We start from the raw sequence: 18,172 nt of genomic DNA, 5'->3' as shown, positions 1-18,172 counted from the left end.
TTGTGGATTTTAAACCACACATCCAATGGAGAGGCAAATATGAAACTTAAAGTGCTCATTATCATAAATAAACCCCGGTCATCAATTTTTGTCTCCTCGCATGCTGAGAGAGGAGGCGAGTCTGATTCTGATTTGGGTCATACTTTGTTTTATGTACACTTTTGATTGCTTTCATAGGATTAACTGTATACATTGTTTGTCCAGGCATGTTACTGTGCTTAACAGTTGGCAAATTCTGTGACTGATGGGGTTGTATTTGCTTACCAACAGGTTAGCAAACTATTGTTTAGATGTTTCAGTAAACATACTGGTTAATGCAGAGATTGGGAACTGCAGGTGAAGCAAGTAATTTATCATTTTAAAGTACCTTTAAAAAAAAAAGTAGAAAGCAACTTTCTCTAATAGTTTCCTGTCTTGAACGGTCTGTAAACAATGCGCAGGGTAAGAGTGGAAAACTACAGTTCTACCCCGGGGTTCAGGGGTTCTCAGTAAACTCCTGCAAATATTCTATGGTAGGATGTAAAGTTTATCTTGTAATCTTTCAAAGATCCCCCCTTTAACCAAAACAGCAACAGTTTCAAGTCCGGAGAGACCCTTCAAAACAAGTATCTTTCTTGCAGAGTTAGCTGTCAAATAGTTGCATTATCCTTTAACAGTGCGATTCACAATGCGGCATCCATTATCCCTTGACAGTCTGTTCCCAGGCGTTAAGTGGTGATCTTTATCCCCTTTCTCTCTTCTTTTTTTTGCGGGCGAAGATACTTCCCCTTCTCCCTCCCCTCTCCCGCACCTTAGGGAGGGAGTTCTCTTTAATTGATGTTGAAATTTAAGTCTTTATTCAAACGATTTTCAGGGTCTTAGCTTAGACAGTCTTTGCTTTGATCTATTTACAGAAAGCGGAAGACGGACTTCCTGTTTACGCCTTCCCGCTTCAGTGCCAAATTTGTCCTTTTTTTCCTTAAATATCCCAATCTTCGAATTTAACTTACTCACGGGTAGTTGTTTATTAGCCGAATTGTCACAGGAAAAAGGTCGGCGCTCTCCGGCAACAGCTGTGTGGCTTCACTCCACAGAAGAAGCAGTTGGCTCTCAGCACCGCGCCAGACTCCCCGTTTCGCTCTGGAGCTCTTTACAGAGTTCCCTCGCAAATTGGGGGGGGCGCTAAGGGTGCCCGCTGAGTCCCACGATCACAGGCTTCACCCGCCTGTGAGTTTCGAAGGGGTCCCCGCTTCGCCGTAGCGGCAAGACCCAATTTCTGCGGAGCTACTCCCTCAAGACTAGAGGGAATCCGCCATTGCCGATGGCGCCGCCTCCGGAAGTCCTTATGTATTTTAATTACAGTGGTACCTCAGGTTACATACGCTTCAGGTTACAGACTCTGCTAACCCAGAAATAGTGCTTCAGATTAAGAACTTTGCTTCAGGATGAGAACAGAAATCGTGCTCCGGTGGTGCAGCAGCAGCAAGAGACCCCATTAGCTAAAGTGGTGCTTCAGGTTAAGAACAGTTTCAGGTTAAGAACGGATCTCCGGAACGAATTAAGTACTTAACCCGAGGTACCACTGTACTGTTTTTAACTGGATTTTTTTTTTTATTGCTTCTATTTTGTAACATTGTTTTTAAATGTTGCAAGCGGCCTTGAATCCCAAAGTGGGAGAAAATGTGGGATATAAATAATAATGCAGTAACATCAAAGCTGAGAAGGAGGCTCAGCTTGTGACAGCAGCTCCCTTGCCTGAGTGAATGTGGTAGACAGAGGTGTAGGTGCTTGAGATCCTGACAGTCTCTTTGAGGAGGCACAAGCGTTTGGGACTTTATGCCAGATTAGCTTGGAAATGGGTGGGATCCGAGGGTCGTCATGGGGAGGGTCAGGACTTAGTCAGGATCCTAAGCTGCCTCAGACCCTGTCTCTGCCCTGCCAGTGAGTGAATATGAGGCTGGCAAAAGAGGTGGCATAAGCTGAAGTATTTCCTCTGTGGAGAGACAGAAAATGCTGACTCCTGACCACCCACACCTCATTTCTGCTCCGCTAACTGCTGCTCTGACTTAGATGGGGCTGGTTTAGTTAAGTTGTGCCTGTAGATCTTTCCCTCCTTCTTGGGCTCTAGAGTTGGATATGTTGAGAGTTAAAATTTTATGCTTTCACACACGGTACACGGTATTTATGGTTTTTAAGGCAGTGCAAAAACAAAGAGGAATTGGTGCTATTTTAATAGATACGGCAAATGTACAACTTCAGGGATGTGGTAGCGGTGGATTCCAGATTCATGTTTGCTTAGACTCCCTAAAAACTTGATATTGATATCTAGGGTATTTCACTATTTCCTGCTTTCCATGCAATTTATACAAAATCCCTTGGATTGCTTTAGTTAACGCTAGTGGTTATTCTTTCTGCTTAAAGCTAAATAAAAAACACAAACCCATAACTATCTGAGATACATTGTGTGGAGCAAGAGTTATGTGCAGAATGCAAGCTAACTTCATCCGGCGACCTTGCTGACAAAGCAGAAAGGGGGAGGAGTGTACAAGGGTCTGAAGGGGACTTGATCATGTTACATGTTTAGGAATGGGGCCTAGTCCTGCTCTCCTTTGCTCATTCCCACTTTTTGGCAGACACTGCTTGGCAAGGCCTGTGCTTATTCCTGAGTTCCAATTAATTGCCAAGGAGCCAGTGTGATTTCCATCAACATTTGCATCTCTTGACTAGACAGACTTTCCTGCTTGTTGGGGTAGACAGAGGCAGTTTTTCTGTTGGGTTCTTAAGGTTAAAGTGCCTGTGTGAATGCTCCCCGTTGTGATTTCCTTCTTCTCCTTTGAGTGTTACCAGATCTGTTCCTTGCAGCCGGCCTCTTCTGACTGTTCAGCATTTTTCTGCATGAGCAGTGCTGCCTTCCCCCTCTTGTTTGTGGTTGTGTGGCAGCACAAGGCTTTTTTTCTGCCCATCAGTCCTCTTTCCTCACTGAGAAATGTGGGATGGTGACAAGCACTTACTGTGTATTCAGGAGGGGAGGCTCTGTGGTGCCTTTTGCCGTCTCCTTCCAGCTTGAGTTGCTGCCTGCCCCTGTGGCTAAGCAGCGGGTGCCACAATTGGGCCGGGTGGGATTTTTCAGAGCTGCCTGAGGATTTTCCAGCAAAATAACAAGAAGGGGGATATCTAGGTTGCCTGGTGGTTCTGAAAATCCCTCTGCACCCGCCGCCTTAAATCTCCTCGGCTGACCTACATTATGGCTTGCTATTCTACCTGCTTGAGTGAGCCCATGGCTATACTATTATGCCTGATTTCATGCTTACAAAAGCCATCTGTCTGTCCTTCAGCAGAGGTCCCTAGGGTGGGAGCCGTTTTCACCCGGGTTGTGGTGGTGCTTTACATGGGAGATGGCTTCTTTTTAATAATCTTTTATATTTATATCATAGTGGTTCCTCTTGTTTTGCAGTTGTAAGCCTCCTGGGGTGTTGAGCCAGACTAAAATTCAGGATGGATTCTTGCCAGGGAAGCCATAAACTCAATCAATACAGTGACAAAATCTTCAAATTCCATTTTGTCTGTGTACTTAAGTAATGCCGGTCACTGTGTCCGTGCTCCAGGATGGGGGTGGTGCAGGGAGGAGTCTCCCTGTATCAATTCCTTGTGAGTGTGGCGTTGGGGAATTGAAGCAGGGTTCAAAGCTGATTGCCCTGAGTTAGTTACTCCCATGGAAAGATAGCTCAGCTGGTTGGGGTGTGGTGCTGATAACACCAAGGTTGCGAGTTCGATCTCCTCTCCTCATTGTCATCTGAGCACAAGAGTGTCTGGATTATCATTTCGCTGAATGCATAGCATGCTGAATGTTTAGTGGTTGGCAAAACAGCACCCACTACAGCCTTCTTTTGCAGCCTAACTTGTTGTAGCTGAAACAAGATTTGGTGTAGGCCTTCCACATTTTACTTTGATTTTGAACCAGCAGGGGGTAGTACATGCAAACAATGTATTCCACCATCAGTCTTAAGTTGTTGGGGGCCTTGCCTTTAGTGGCTTACTGGACCAGTTTCAAGAAGGACCAGATCCATGGGAAGTTTTCCTGTCCTTATGGTCTTTGTGATCCAATACTTGAACGCTTGATCAGTAGACAGATCCATTATGACATTGTCAGTCAGTGAAGAGGCTCTCCAGTTGTGACTTTGGTTAATGAAGAATCAATGTCAAGTTCTGTAGCAGTGTCTTAACATCTTGTCAATGTTACCTGACCACTTGCTGTTAGACAAGGTCTTTCCATTGAGTGCTGGATCAACTGTCATGGGGTAACTTGTTGGTGTGGAGGGCCCAAACCAACCCGATCAGCTTACAACCAAGCTTGACCTCTACCCAATGCATGGTACTACCCTCCGAGCTAGTGTTAAGATTTGTAGAATCCCCTTCAGTGGCCTTCAGACTCTTATCAATGCTGCTCTTCTTAATGAAATCTACAAAATTATTAGCAAAAACTCCAGACTTTTTCCAGTGTGAAGTGGCAGAGATACCTTCCACCTGGCTCACTGCTCGCATATTAATTCTGTTCTGAGATGATGCTTGGGAACTGCTGATCTGAATTGTCTGCTTTGAGCGTAACTTTAGTTGTATCTTCCTGGCTGTCAAATAAGATGCTGTCAATTTCATCCTTCTGACAAAAGTAATCAGATTCCTGATCCAGGGATTTCATAACTTTTTCTTGGCCCTCTTGACTTTACTTTGATCAAGTCTCTCTTCTTCAGTGATCAAGCCAGCATCCAGAAAGGTGGCAGTGGTGAGGGCAGCTGTGGCACAAAGGCCAACACCCTATCCGATGTTCTACATAGCAACATTATGTATTTCTAATGTGTTGTACTCTGTCTTTTTATTTGAAGTGCAAGTCATACTTGTTTTTCTTAATGTCAATTCATAATTTATTTCACCATTTCCATCTTGGGCACCTTCATTTTCACTAGCAGGGAAAATTATTTCATTTCATGGTATTCAGGCATCCTACTTACTTCACTGCTTATATTCAGCAAGTCGTCTTCTCTCATCTTCTTGACGCTTCTGCTTTGTGACTTGTCTGTTATGTTCAGGCAGATCTGGCAAGACAGTCTGATGTGGCCCAATCAAACCAGTATTCTCTCTCTGACCTTTAATGAAAGCAAGTTCCTTCCCAGGGATCTTCATCTCCATAGGGCATGTACAGTTAACGTGAGCTTCTTTTTTGCAACCAGCATCTGTAGGGCAGTCAAATTCAGAGCAAAGAAAAATCTTACACTTGCAATTGAAGATATCAAAAAGCTTGTCAAGTTTTGACGTTTCAATTTTTATGCAATTTCACATATATATTTTTCACACTTATAAGACCAAGTCTAAAATTATTGGAAATTTATTAAAAAGGTCAATATTTTATGTACTGTAGTTGTTTACTACGCAAAACTAAATTATATTAATTTAACCAAAATAGCTTTTGAATTCCCAGGTGATGTTATAACTTTTTAGCACCCCTCATTTTTGGAATGTGAAAGCTGAAAAAATAAACATGCGCTACTAGTCTAGTATCCCCTTCTCACAGTGGCAGACCAGATGCCTCAATGGTAAACTCTCAAACAGGATCTGAGCACAAGAGACCTCTCCCCTCTTGTTTCCAGAAACTGGTACCTTGGTTGTCAAACATAATCCGTTCCAGGAGTCTGTTTGACTCCTGGAACCATTCAGAAACCAAGGCGTGGCTTCTGATTTGCTGCAGGAGCTTCTTGCACTCAGTCGTCAGCTGCGGAAGTTGCATTGGATGTTTGGCTTCTGAAAAATGTTTGCAAACCGGAACACTCAATTTGGGTTTGTGGTGTTTGGGAGCCAAAATGTACAAGTATAAAGGCATTCGAGAACCAAGGTACAACTGTATTTGAAAGCATGGCTGCCTCCAGCTGTGGGGGGAGCCATTGTGGCTAGTAGCCCTTGGTAGCTTTATCCTCCTCCATGAATTTGTCTCACCCTCTTTTAAAGTAATCCAATTTGGTCACCATCACTGCCTCTTGTGGAAGTGACTTCCATAGTTTAACTGTGTGTTGCATGAAGAAATTGTTTATTTTGTAGCCAAGGTTCCTCACACCTGCTTTAGGGGAAGTGTTTCCCCATCTGGAACTGCCTAAACACAGTCTTCCTGAGCAGAAAAAGCACCCACCAATAGTGCCTCCATCTTGTCCAGATTGAATTTCAGCTTATTTGCCTTTGCCCAGCTTCTCACTGATGTCAGACACCAGTTCAGCGTTTCCACTGCTTTACCTGACTTAGATGAAAATGAGAAGTAGAGTTTGGTGTCATCTGTGTATTGATGAAACCCTTCTTTGCAATCCCTGGATGACCCCACAGTTTCACGTAAACATGGAAGAAGATTGGGCTGGGGTGTGTGTGTAGAAGCAACACAGAGCCCTCTTAGTGCAAATGTCATGGGGCTCAAGAACAGTCACCAGGCATCTGATTCTGATGTGGAGACCCACCCAGAAGAGTACAATGGTCAAAACCTTATGAGAGATCCAGAAGGACTAACAGGGTTACTCAACCTCTGTCCTCTTCCATCAGTGTGACAGGCAGTTTGAGAACCAAAAGCGAGCCTGAAACTGGATTTAAATGAGTCTAGGTTGGGCCCTTAATCTCTGCAGGGATAGAGGAACAATTTGTGTGGTTGCCAAAAGAGGCTGATCAAACTGCTTGGTTTTCATAGGGCTCCTGGGCTTTCCTAGGCAGGTGATCCTCTTGACGTCCTAAGTTGAACTCTGGAATGGGGGGTGGGGGATGACCCAGACAGTTGACACAGTTGTCCCTGAGCATCCTTCCCTGCTTTTTACAGCCAAATAAGCTTAATTGTCTTAATAAAAGAAGGAAACAGGAGAGACAACTGCTGGAGCAATGTTGGAGGAAGACTTCCATCTACATGAGCCCAGGAGCAGCTCTCCCCTCCTGTGGTTGCCAGCAGCTGGTATTCAGAGGTACATTACCTCTGACAGTGGAGGTAGAAAGTAGCCATTGTGGCTAGTAGCCAATGAACTACAGCCTGGGTACTCTTTGTGCTCTGCCTTTCCTCTGCAAAGAAGTCACTCCTGGGATCAAGTCATGGCTGCTTCTTGAGGCCAGGCAGCTGCTTTTAGATCTGGTCTTCTTTGGGGATAAACTTACGTTTTCAGCATAGTGGGTTAGGCAGCACAGCTCCAGGAACTTGTTATAAGTGTTGGGAAGCAACGTTGTGTTGGTATTAGCAAACTTTGCTGTGAGATACACTGGTATCTCCAAAAGCAAATGGAACGACTCAGAGATTGCCAAAGAATAGGAGGCCAACAGAAATCGATGTGTTTCAGCAACTGTGGCTGGATGTTGCTGTGCCAAACTGGCCTAAAAGCTTTTGCTAATGAGAGCTGTGATCTCTGAGGGGATCTCTGAGCTATAGCTGATGTCACCTATCTTGGCCACATGGTAGTTTGGCAGCCAAAGCATAGCAGTTAGTCTCCCAGTTGTGCACAGTTGATACTGGACTAAAATCTGGTCACTGGCTTGTTTCTGGGACTGGAATAGATAACAGCACAAAAAACGTGGAACAACCCTTTTAAAAACACACAAATTGAATTGTCTGTTCTCAGCAAAGTTGCAAGCAGAGTCTAAATTTAGCCTTGAACAGCCATCCTCTGCTTTTTCGTAATTCACACCTGCAGATGACTTTTCATTACGTTGGTGCTTAGTGTTAGAGAGGCAACGGCAAATTCTTTCCCCCTTTGGAGCTGACTGTCACACTTGGGAGGTGCCTGGTTTGTGGTTGAGTGGCAGGAGGCATTGGGAGATCAGTGATCCTAGTGGCCAAGCCCCTCTTGTTTCCCTGGCCTCCAACTACATTCTCCTTTCCCCTGTCACCTGGCAACTTTCTTTCTCTCTCTCTCTAGATAGGCAGGCTTGAGCAGCCACCTCGCTATGGGCACCTGCGATGTCAGCAGTATCATCCCATTAGATGCTGTGTGCTACAGCATGAGCAAAGCAGAGAAATTGCCTGATGAATATCGGCTTCCTTTTTTTTGATAGCAAGCTTCTAGGGCTCATGGTGACAGAAGAAAGCTTAGAAAGTACTGTACAACTTAGTTGTATCTGACTTATTGCTTACAGGACAGGTAAAGCTGACCCCTGAAAAAAAAAGGTTATGTTTTGAGGCTGATGCTCCTTACTGCTGTGGAAAGGGTCAATCTTTGGGTGACTCCATATGGTTAAATTTTTTTTGGGGGGGGCAATGTTAGGAAATTTAGGTTTGTGCAACTGAAGTGGTTTTAAGCGCAGCAAATTAACTTTTTTTTAAAAAAGATGACAACCGCCGACTTTTTGCAGGAAAATACATTGTAAAGTGTAAAGATGTATATGCATCCCACAAGGAAAAGGAGGATAAATTCAGGATGAGTGCTCATTGTGGACTAACTGCCCTGCAAACAAGGAGGAATGAATGTTCAGATTAGATATAATCTATTCTCCATGCAAATCTTCTGCAAGGAAACCAGGATGAATGTCCAATAAATAGGTTATCTGGAGGTGCCCCTTTTACTCTTCCTCTGTGCTCCGCTTTGGAAGGCTTCAAAACCTTTCCCCCCACTCCATTCCTTCTACCCTTTGCCAACCTCCAGATACTTCTTGCAATGTCATCCAGGAGGGGGCATTCCTATGACTTTGCTGGGCCATGTGCAAGGCATGCAGCCTTCAATAAACTGGGACATGCACACCGCCCCTTCTCTTTAGCTGTTTTGGGAAGCCTTGGAGTGATGTTGAGAATAATGGCTACCAACGGGCTCAGATCTGGTGAAAAATGTCCATTAAAGAGGATATTATCTGTCTTGGGGCTAAGCCCTCAACTGATTGGGGGGAGTGGGGCAGCAGGCAGCTTCTATTACAGATGTTCTGCTTGCATGACCAGATTGTAGTGTCTGATTTGCAGTGGCTGTGATGTAGGAAGATTAATTTTAATAATGTGATACAAAAGCATCCTCAACCTATGTGGGGGTTGTAGTTGTGAGTTGTGGGCAGGGAGGCTTGTTTTTTTTAAAGGATTACAGGTCCCACCACCTATTGAGTTTAGTCCACTGGAAGGAATTATCTTGAGCTGGATGATCCAGGACTGTAATACTTTTCCTTTGTCTCCTGTCTTGTTTTCCAGCAGCTGATTGGGTGTGCCTCGGTGTTTGTATTGCGTTCAGTCTTGTGAACAGGATCATATCTCTGCTTAAGTGTGAATTCCAGAGCAGCCAATGAAATGCCTTTGTGTTACTGTGTTGTGTTGGACTCTGCTCTCTGTGTGGTGGGTTCGAGGTCGGGTAACTCCCCATATTATCCCTATCTGGTAGCTGAGGGAGACTGAATTAGCATGAATATCCATTTACCTGAAGTGGCCTTCATTGGGCTGGTTTTGTGTTAAAAGAGCCTGAAAGGTCCACATTTCAGGAAACATACTTGAGTCCAGAAGCACTTCTAGGTTTGGAAATTGATTGCGTGGGTTGAAGTTGAAACAGGAACCCTGTTAGTCACCTGCATTTCCTGCAGTAAGCAGGTCAGCAAAACAGTGTGTGCCTGTATTTGGGGACCCCGACCCCATTTCCATAAGCAGCAACATGTGTGTCTGTGTCAGAGAGAGAGGCCCCCCCACCATACATATTTGTTACCTAAAACCCTGGACTACATACATCAAACATACATTTGCCACATAATTTGTGAAGCTGCCCGTAGCTAACTTTCTACTTCACGTACTCTTTAAAATGCTGTTTTCCAGAGGGTCAGTGGATAGTAGGAAGAATGGATGTCTCTTGCAACTTGCTGGGATGTTGCTGTGGTGTCACTACATAGGCAGCCTAGTCTGGAGCTTTGGATTTCAGTTGTGTTTATGAATGGCCAGGCCATTCTGTGGGGGCTGGCTCTTGCGTTTGTGGTACTTGAATACGGAACCCCCACATGAGAAATTAACTGCTGGCCAAGTATGAAAGGGGAGCATGTGCCTACATTAATGGAGGCCAGGGCTGAATGAGAGGCTGCTGAGAAATGCAGAGTGAGAATCAGCTTTGGGAGGAGAGGGAAGTGGCCGCTTTTCCAGACTTGGTGGGAATCAGGTCTGCCTAACAAAGAGTTGCTAATCTCTTGGGATCTGTGTTAACCATCTTAAGCCCATGTATTTTAGAAAGTACAGGAGGAGGATGGAGAACGATGGATTACCTCAAACTTATGTGAAGTAGTCCATCTCCTGATAGCATGGCTGGAAAGTAGATTAGCACATTGAGTTATGGTGTAGTTTTTAATCTTGGCAGCTGTCGATGTTTATCTCCAGGGGTCTCTAAACATAGGTGCCAGAGGTGACCAAGGAATTTGATTCTGGCAACTGGTAGCAAAAGCCTCCAGTAATAAGTCGCATGAATAACAAATCTCTCTTTTAAAAAATAAATAAATAAGAAGCCACTGTTAATGCAGGAAAGCAGAGTTTGCTTTTTCTTAGGTGGCACCGGGCTAAGATGTAGCATCTCTGCCAGGGGTTGGAGGGAAGGGTTGCCCCACTTGCTGCCCCTGTTGTGCTCTCCCCCCCCATGCAAACCTCTGGTTTCCCATCCAAGTACTAACCAGGCCTGACCCTGCTTAGCTTCCAAGATCAGATGAGTTAAGGCGCGTTCAGGATAGTATGGCTGTAGACATGCAAACCTCTGGTAATAATGGGTAATGACAAGATTGTAGCCTTGCCTGTTGACTGTTTCCTCTCTTGTTCCACAGAGGCTATGTAGCTGACTACTAATCCAGCTAGGATTTATGGGTCCAGTTTCACTTGGGGCAAGCAAAGAGAACAATGCATACAATTATTGGGGGGGGAATACTTAAATTGCTTTAGGTCTATTTTGAATAAAGGGAGCTTTTTTCCTCCAGAAGAGCTGTCATAGTTATTTGTGTACAATGTACAGGTATTCTGCTGCCTTGCAAAAAGGGAAAGAGCCTTTCCTCAGGTAATCCATTAATGAGAGCAAGACCGGTAGGTGTCAGGTCAACTGTCTGTCGGCTCTTCAGAAGCTCTTCCTAACTAAAATGTATAACCAACTACTAGATTGGGACACTATGGATGAGGAAGTCAAAGAAGTTATGATCAAGTGGGCCATAGATATAGGACATCCTTTAGAATATGAAAAATGGAAAAAACTATGGACCAAAGACTGGAAATTTTCAGCATGTGTCGGCCTCCGAGAGAACATGGAGAAGATGATGTATCGCTGGTACATCACCCCAACAAAATTAGTTAAAATGTATAAAACCGGAGATAAGACCTGTTGGAAGTGTAAAAAGAAAGAGGGAGACTTCTTTCATATGTGGTGGTCCTGTGATGTAGTAAAGAAGTTCTGGGGCTCCATCTACGATGAACTAAAAAAGATGTTAAAGTATACCTTTCCAAAAAAGCCCGAAGCATTCCTTTTAGGAATGGCGGGTAGTGAGATCAGCAAGGACGACCAAACTCTATTCCAGTATGCAACAGTAGCCGCTAGGGTACTGTTAGCGCAGAAATGGAAAAACCCCAGTATTCCAACAATCACGGATTGGCGAACTAAACTAATTGAATACATTGACTTAGCAATAATGACGCAGAAAATTAGGCATCAGGAAAACACTAAATTTATTAAGGACTGGAACAAATTTTTTTCATACATGGAGACGACTTTAGGAAGCACCAAAGTCACAGTAGGTATAATTTAAAAATTGCGAGGTAAAACACGATAGTTAGTAAAAGACACTGCTGTAAATACGGCTGAGATAGAGGTCTCGTGGTGGTGGTGGGAAGTCAAAGAACGGAAATATTGTATACTGATTCTTGAATTATTTTATTATCTTTGTTGTGTTTTTGTTTTACTATTAATAATGTATATGTCTTTTTAGATGTTGGATTATAATAAAAACTTTTTTTAAATCGAAAAAAAAAAAAGTGCTGCCTTTGCCAGATCCCTGTGGACCAAAAAAGCCACCTGATGCCAGCCAGTTGACAAGTGCAAAGCCCCCACCTGTCTCATCTGACCCCCTTGCTAGATCCAGTCCCCCACCCCACACTGGGCTTCTCTTATCTGCTTTGATCAAAGGGATGCATGTATTTATCTTTCCCTGTGAGCAGCATCTGTGTTCCCTTGGAGAGGGTGGAACTCTGGCCCTTCCACAGGAAACAAACACTATTTGGGTTCTCAGTTTCTCTTGTCTTGGATGGAAGACAACTGGGGATTTACAGTGGTGCCTCGCAAGACGAAATTAATTCGTTCCACGAGTCTTTTCGTCTTGCGATGTTTTTCGTCTTGCGAAGCACGGTCCGTCGCAACTGCGCATCTTCAAGCGGCTTTAAGAAAAAAGCGAACAAACTCACAAGATGTTTTCGTCTTGCGAAGCAAGCCCATAGGGAAATTCGTCTAGCGAAGCAACGCAAAAACCGAAAAACCCTTTCGTCTAGCGAGTTTTTTTGTTTTGCGAGGCATTCGTCTTGCGGGGCACCACTGTAATAGGGATGCCTCACCTCCCTCTGGAAGAACTTACTGACCCAGAGAGCAACATCTTTCCCTGCTAGCTGGTCTTAGAGAAGAACAAAAATTCACCCAACTGCAGTTTTCCTTGAGCTGAAACACAACAGTGTCATCTGGTGGTGACATATATATTCATTTTTGCTCCGTTGCGGAGAGCTGTGAGGGTGGGTGTTTCCTAGGGGTTTGGTGCAGCTGCTGAGCTGCTCTGCTGCTTCTCCACAGAGCATCGTTTCCAAGAATGCCATGCAGTATCGAGGGAGCTCACAGCACGACGCTCAGGAGTTCCTCCTCTGGCTCCTGGACCGAGTTCACGAGGACCTTAACAACATAGTGAAGAACAATGGCCGACCTCTGAAGGTGAGGCGCGTCTTCAGGGCATGCTGGCGGTGGCCCAGGGAGTCCTCAGCTGACACTTTGCATGCCTGTGCATCTACTGTTCCAGAGGAGTCAGATGTCGAAGGAGTTACGGGCCCAGAAATACTTGGATGAGTCCCATCTTGCCACTGAAGTCCCAGGGCTGTGCTAGGTGCATTCTGAGTGGAAAGTATTCTGCAGCTCTTTCCAGATGTGCATAGGTTTCTTACTTGGGGGCAGAATTTCTGCATGTGTGCATGCTCACAGAATTCTGGCTGTGGAGGTGTGCAAACACAAACCAGATAGTTGCCACCCTGAGCATTTTGCAGAAGCAGATAGTTTGTTTCCTCCTGGGCTTAGCTCTGTCCTCTGCCCACCATAGCGTGTGATTCCCCCAGCACATGCCTGAACACCTCTCTTACAAAATGCTTTTTTTCTTCCAGCCGCCTTTGGAAGATGAAGTGCTGATTGAAGGACCTGCATTTCCAATCAATAGCACTTTTGTCCAGGAACTCTTTCAGGCCCAATACAGGTATGGCACCACTTGCCTGGCTGTCAGCATCACTTTGCTCTGTGGCTGGTTTCCTAGGGGCAGAGACACTCGCAGGGCTCCTGGGACAAGGAGGAAGCCGCTTTGTTCTCCACGGAGCATAGCCACCTTCAGGGATGAACATTGTTTCATTCCCTGATTCACCCTGCGTGCCCTGGGGTTTGTGAGTTGGGTGCTTTTCTTTGAGGCTGAGAAACAAGGTCTTGGGGCAGCAGGTGGGGGGCTCAGCTTTCCAGTGTGGCCTCTTGGGCCCAGTTCTCAACAGCTGAGGAGGTGAATCTGTTTCTCAGCTGCCATATGATTTAATGCTTCTTCAATGAAAAGTGAATAAATCTCTGCACCCGGAATAATAGCTTGTTGGAGAGAAGGCATGACTACAAACCTGCCTGACATCTTTCTTTCTTTTTTAATATTGTGTGGAAGAGCATATTCACCTTATGGGAGCCAAATCTTAATCTTGCTCATTGCAAGAGGTGGAGGTGGGGGAATGGAAAACCAGTGATACCGTCACATTTTGCTTGAATGCTGTGTTTTTTCCAGGCTCTAATTGCAAGGGAATTTGGGAGTTGGGTGGCCTCTGATTATCCCTTCTGCGGAGAGGGGGGCTGCTGTACTGTGTCCTAAATGAGGCTTCTGTTCCCTTGTTACCTGGCAGGTCATCCTTGACGTGCCCTCATTGCCAGAAGCAGAGTAATACCTTCGACCCGTTCCTGTGCATCTCTCTGCCAATCCCCCTGCCTCACACACGGTATGTGTCCCTTGCCATGGGAAAAGGAGCGGGGAGGAAGAGTGTACCTTGCTCACTCATTGGCGCTTTCCTGCACACCAGGGATGTGGAACCTCTGGCTCAGGTGGCCAAATTATTTCTTGTATAGCTCACAGATACTTTAAGAGTCTTGAGGATCCACAGTTAAATTTGGGGGTGATGGTGGGGAAGGAATCCTCACTGTTTAAATGTGGAGAGAGCTCAGGCTATAGCAATATGCTGCAAATCTGCTGCTTGGTCCTGAGCAAGCAAGGGAGGGGTGTTTCCAGTTCCCCTACAGTTCCCTGGGAGGGCGAAACTCTTGATTTTTGCCATTGGATGCTGGATGTTGTTTACATAACCTTGTTATATTTATAATAATGAAAAGTGTTTTTCTTTTTTGTATGTAATTAAATTTGCTATTGTGGTGTTTTGCTTTGTTATTATGAAATAGTTTTGCACTCTTTGGTTTTGAAGTGCTTTCCTGTTTTCTTTGTTGGAAGCCGCTTTGAGTATCGTTTTTGGTGTGTGTGGAAAAGCAGCATATGAATGAATGAATGAGCTAAAGTTCTTGCAGCCTGTGGAGAGTGAGCTGCAGCTGGGCCCAGAATGTCCATGTGTGCATTAGTCCTGTTCCACCCCACCCACCTTGCTGAACCTCAGCAGATTTGCCTCCTCGTCCAACTCCCAAATGTCTGCCCTCCAAAAAGATGTGCCCTTGTTGTCCTCTCTGCAGGCCGTTGTACATCACAGTGGTGTACCGAGGGAAGTGCTCCCACTGCATGCGCATCGGGGTGGCTGTGCCTCTGTCTGGAACAGTGGCGCGACTGAGAGAAGCTGTGTCCAGGGAAACCAAAATCCCCACCAAACAGGTGAATGTTGGTCCTGCCAGACATCAGGGTTGAGGACATTGGGGCTGATTCTTGCAGCTGTACCACACTCACTGTTCAGCATCCAATGACCTAAAAATGTAGCAAATACCTCTTCCTGTGCAGTGTTTATGATGTGTGGCTGAGGGTGGTGTTGTCTCAGTGATCCCTTTTATTTCTGCATGATTGTAGAAACCCTCAAAGTGACTGGATCCAGTTTCCCACCCCTGAGTGGAAGGATTTTGAGAAGCTGGGAAAAGCTTCTGCCTGAGCCCTAGCTAGACGGGTCTCTGGGCACCTTGTATTATTTTGATCTATCCAGGGGGTGTATGTAGCATTTAGGAGTCTTGCTATTTGGCCTCAGCAATGCTGCAACACAGGTACTTATTACATTCTGGCCTCCTGCAGATCGTGCTCACTGAGATGTACTATGATGGGTTCCACCGCTCCTTCTCTGACTTGGATGACCTCGACACAGTGCAGGAAAGCGACTGCATCTTTGCCTTTGAGACCCCAGAGATCTACCGGTCTGAGGGGATCCTAAGCCAGAGAGGTACATTGGGCTGCTAGGCCATCTGTCTGGCATGTGTCTGATTCCTGCAAGAGTTTTCCTTTTGCCTCCCAACGTTTCCGGAGATGTTTAATATGACTGCTCTTGGAAGGGAGAAAAAACTTTGTTAAGTTGTGCTTTCTCAATTCCCCCGTGTTACTTCTGTTCCTTTTCTGTTCCACATAGGTTGAGAAAAGGCCACCTAAGAGCATGAAACATTTACCAGTGACCTCCATGTTATCTGGACTTGACCATCAGATGGCTTCACCAGATGTGCCCCTGTATCCCTCTCTGCGGCGTGTTGACCATTAAGTGTCTTCTTCACTCTCTTTCAGGAATCCACGTGAACAGCAATCTGAATCACTTGAAATATGGCCTTGACCATCCTCGGGCAGCTCCGTATACCCAAGGGAGGCTGGAGAACTCCAATACCAGGGTGGCGGCAGCAGCAGCGGCAGCAGCAAGCGATAAGCTGGTGGTGTTGGTTTGCAACCGGGCTTGTACTGGACAGCAGGGGAAGAGGTAACCGTTGCCTCGCAGGCAAGAGGCCCCCTCTAGTTCTGGTTTTGAGAGGTGTGCAGTGAACTCTGCAATTTTTCTTTTTGGCTTTTGCTTATTTAACCTGGCTTTTTAAATACTCTTTTCTACAGTATCAATTTCTAAACAGTACCATAATAATTAAAAAGCTGAATCTTTTGCTTTTGATGTTGTAATTCACTTTGGGCTATCAGATTAAAGTGATCTCTGTTAGATCAACAGCCGAATTATGAGTCTGTCTAGAAACATTTTCCTTGTTCCCATGGCGAGCCAAGAAGGGTAAAGGGTGTCACTTGCACCCTGCTGGTGGTCTGATTGTGCGCCAACATAGACTTTTTAGACCACATTGCAGTGATCTCTCATCAATTGTATTTGAAGTCTTGTTTCTTTCTGGGCTCAGTTCGAGGTGCCTCCCTGTAAAGCCCTAAATTGTCTGGCGGTTTTTGTTTTTGCGTTTGTGTGTAAAGTTTACTTATCTATTTATTTCATTTTATAATGTATATAAAACAAAGAGAACAATTAAACAGATGAGAATTAAAAGATGAAAAACAAAACTGCACATGGGTTAAAACATGGGTAGGCAAACTAAGGCCCGGGGGCCAGATTTGGCCCAATCTTCTTCTAAATCCGGCCCGCGGACGGTCTGGGAATCAGCGTGTTTTTACATGAGTAGAATGTGTGCTTTTATTTAAACTGCATCTCTGGGTTATTTGTGGGGCATAGGAATTCGTTCATCCCCCCCAAAAAATATAGTCTGGCCCCCCACAAGTTCTGAGGGACAGTGGACCAGCCCCCTGCTGAGAACATTTGCTGACCCCTGGGTTAAAATAACAAAAACCAAATAAAGACTACCAGTATTATCAGATTATCAAGTACAGTTCTAGATTTGCCAGGCTTGTGACGAGGGCTGTCTTGAAAATAATGGTTCCACTGCATATGTTGTAAAGGAATGCCAAAACATTTAAAAAGGCCTTGTTAAAATCTCAAATTATGTGTAATTTTTTCCATTATAGCTATACTCCAAAATGAATAGTACCAAGTGTCCAGTGTAAGATTTTGGACTGTTTTCCATTGAGTTGCAATTATTTATCTATATTCAAATCATCAAAATACGCCGTAAAATTAATCTGAGGCAACAGACAAGAGTTTCTTCAGTAATATTTACCATTTCCATCCAAATTAAATTCCAAAAATCTTTTGCAAGCTGACATTCCCACCATAAATGATAATACATAGCCAAGTTTATTGCAACCTCTTCAACAATTAGGCGATATAGAAGAAAACGTTTTGACATTTACAGAGGAGTGGAATACTATCTGTGTAATAATTTTAAGGAGTTTTACCAAAGAAAACTAGAAACAGATTTTTAAGGATAGTGATTCCAAATTTTATTCCAGTTCTTGGGAAGAATGTGTGTGCCAATATCTAGTTCCCATATTTTTAAAAGAGGTTCCATAGGTACATAAGTTATATTAAGCAATACAGAGTACAATTTAGAAACTAATCCATTTTCCCCTCTACCCATTGTGTTTAATAAATTTCCAAATTCTGTTAAGGGCTTTGGAGCTTATGTTTTTACATGTACTTCTATAATAAAGCTATAAATTAGATTAAAATAAAGCCAGTTTGTGTTAAGGTTTGACAAAGTTAATTTTATTTGGTTAATAGATATGTTGTTTACAAGAATTGTATACCAATAATGTGTGTAAACTCAAGCCCTAAACTGTTTTAAGACCGAGATAGTGGAAAGATTTACCTCCTCCTGTATGAAGCTGCCTACAGGTAGAATTCATCTTTTGAGACTCTGTTTCATCAAAGGAGGCTTAATTGGTGGGAACAAAAGACGGAGCCTTTTCTGTGTCTCCTCTGAGTAGGCCTAATGTTGGCTGTAACCCCAGTATTTCCCCCCTCAGTGTGTTAACAGCCCTTCAGGGATTTGAAGAGAGCTTCAGAAACCTGGATGAGCCTTTTCTCTGGGCTAAATGTACATAGTTCCTTTGGCCATATGTTTACAAATAAATATAAAGGCAATAGCCTCCCTCCCAACTGAAA

At 44.4% G+C, this 18,172-nt stretch overlaps 1 protein-coding gene across 1 annotated transcript in view; it reads left to right on the top strand.

Annotated features, from left to right (window-relative positions):
- USP31 (ubiquitin specific peptidase 31) overlaps positions 1–18,172 on the top strand; it is a 39,566-nt gene that overhangs the window by 8,697 nt on the left and 12,697 nt on the right. The window contains exons 2-7 of the mRNA XM_081170830.1: positions 12,738–12,872; positions 13,313–13,401; positions 14,075–14,167; positions 14,901–15,036; positions 15,442–15,586; positions 15,919–16,105. Coding sequence (XP_081026956.1) covers positions 12,738–12,872; positions 13,313–13,401; positions 14,075–14,167; positions 14,901–15,036; positions 15,442–15,586; positions 15,919–16,105 — 785 coding nt within the window. The remainder of the gene's footprint in view (positions 1–12,737; positions 12,873–13,312; positions 13,402–14,074; positions 14,168–14,900; positions 15,037–15,441; positions 15,587–15,918; positions 16,106–18,172) is intronic.

This window comes from Podarcis bocagei, assembly GCF_964188305.1.
Source record: "Podarcis bocagei genome assembly, chromosome: 14".
Classification (NCBI taxonomy): Eukaryota; Metazoa; Chordata; class Lepidosauria; order Squamata; family Lacertidae; genus Podarcis; species Podarcis bocagei.
This window is presented reverse-complemented; position numbering and strand designations above follow the sequence as displayed.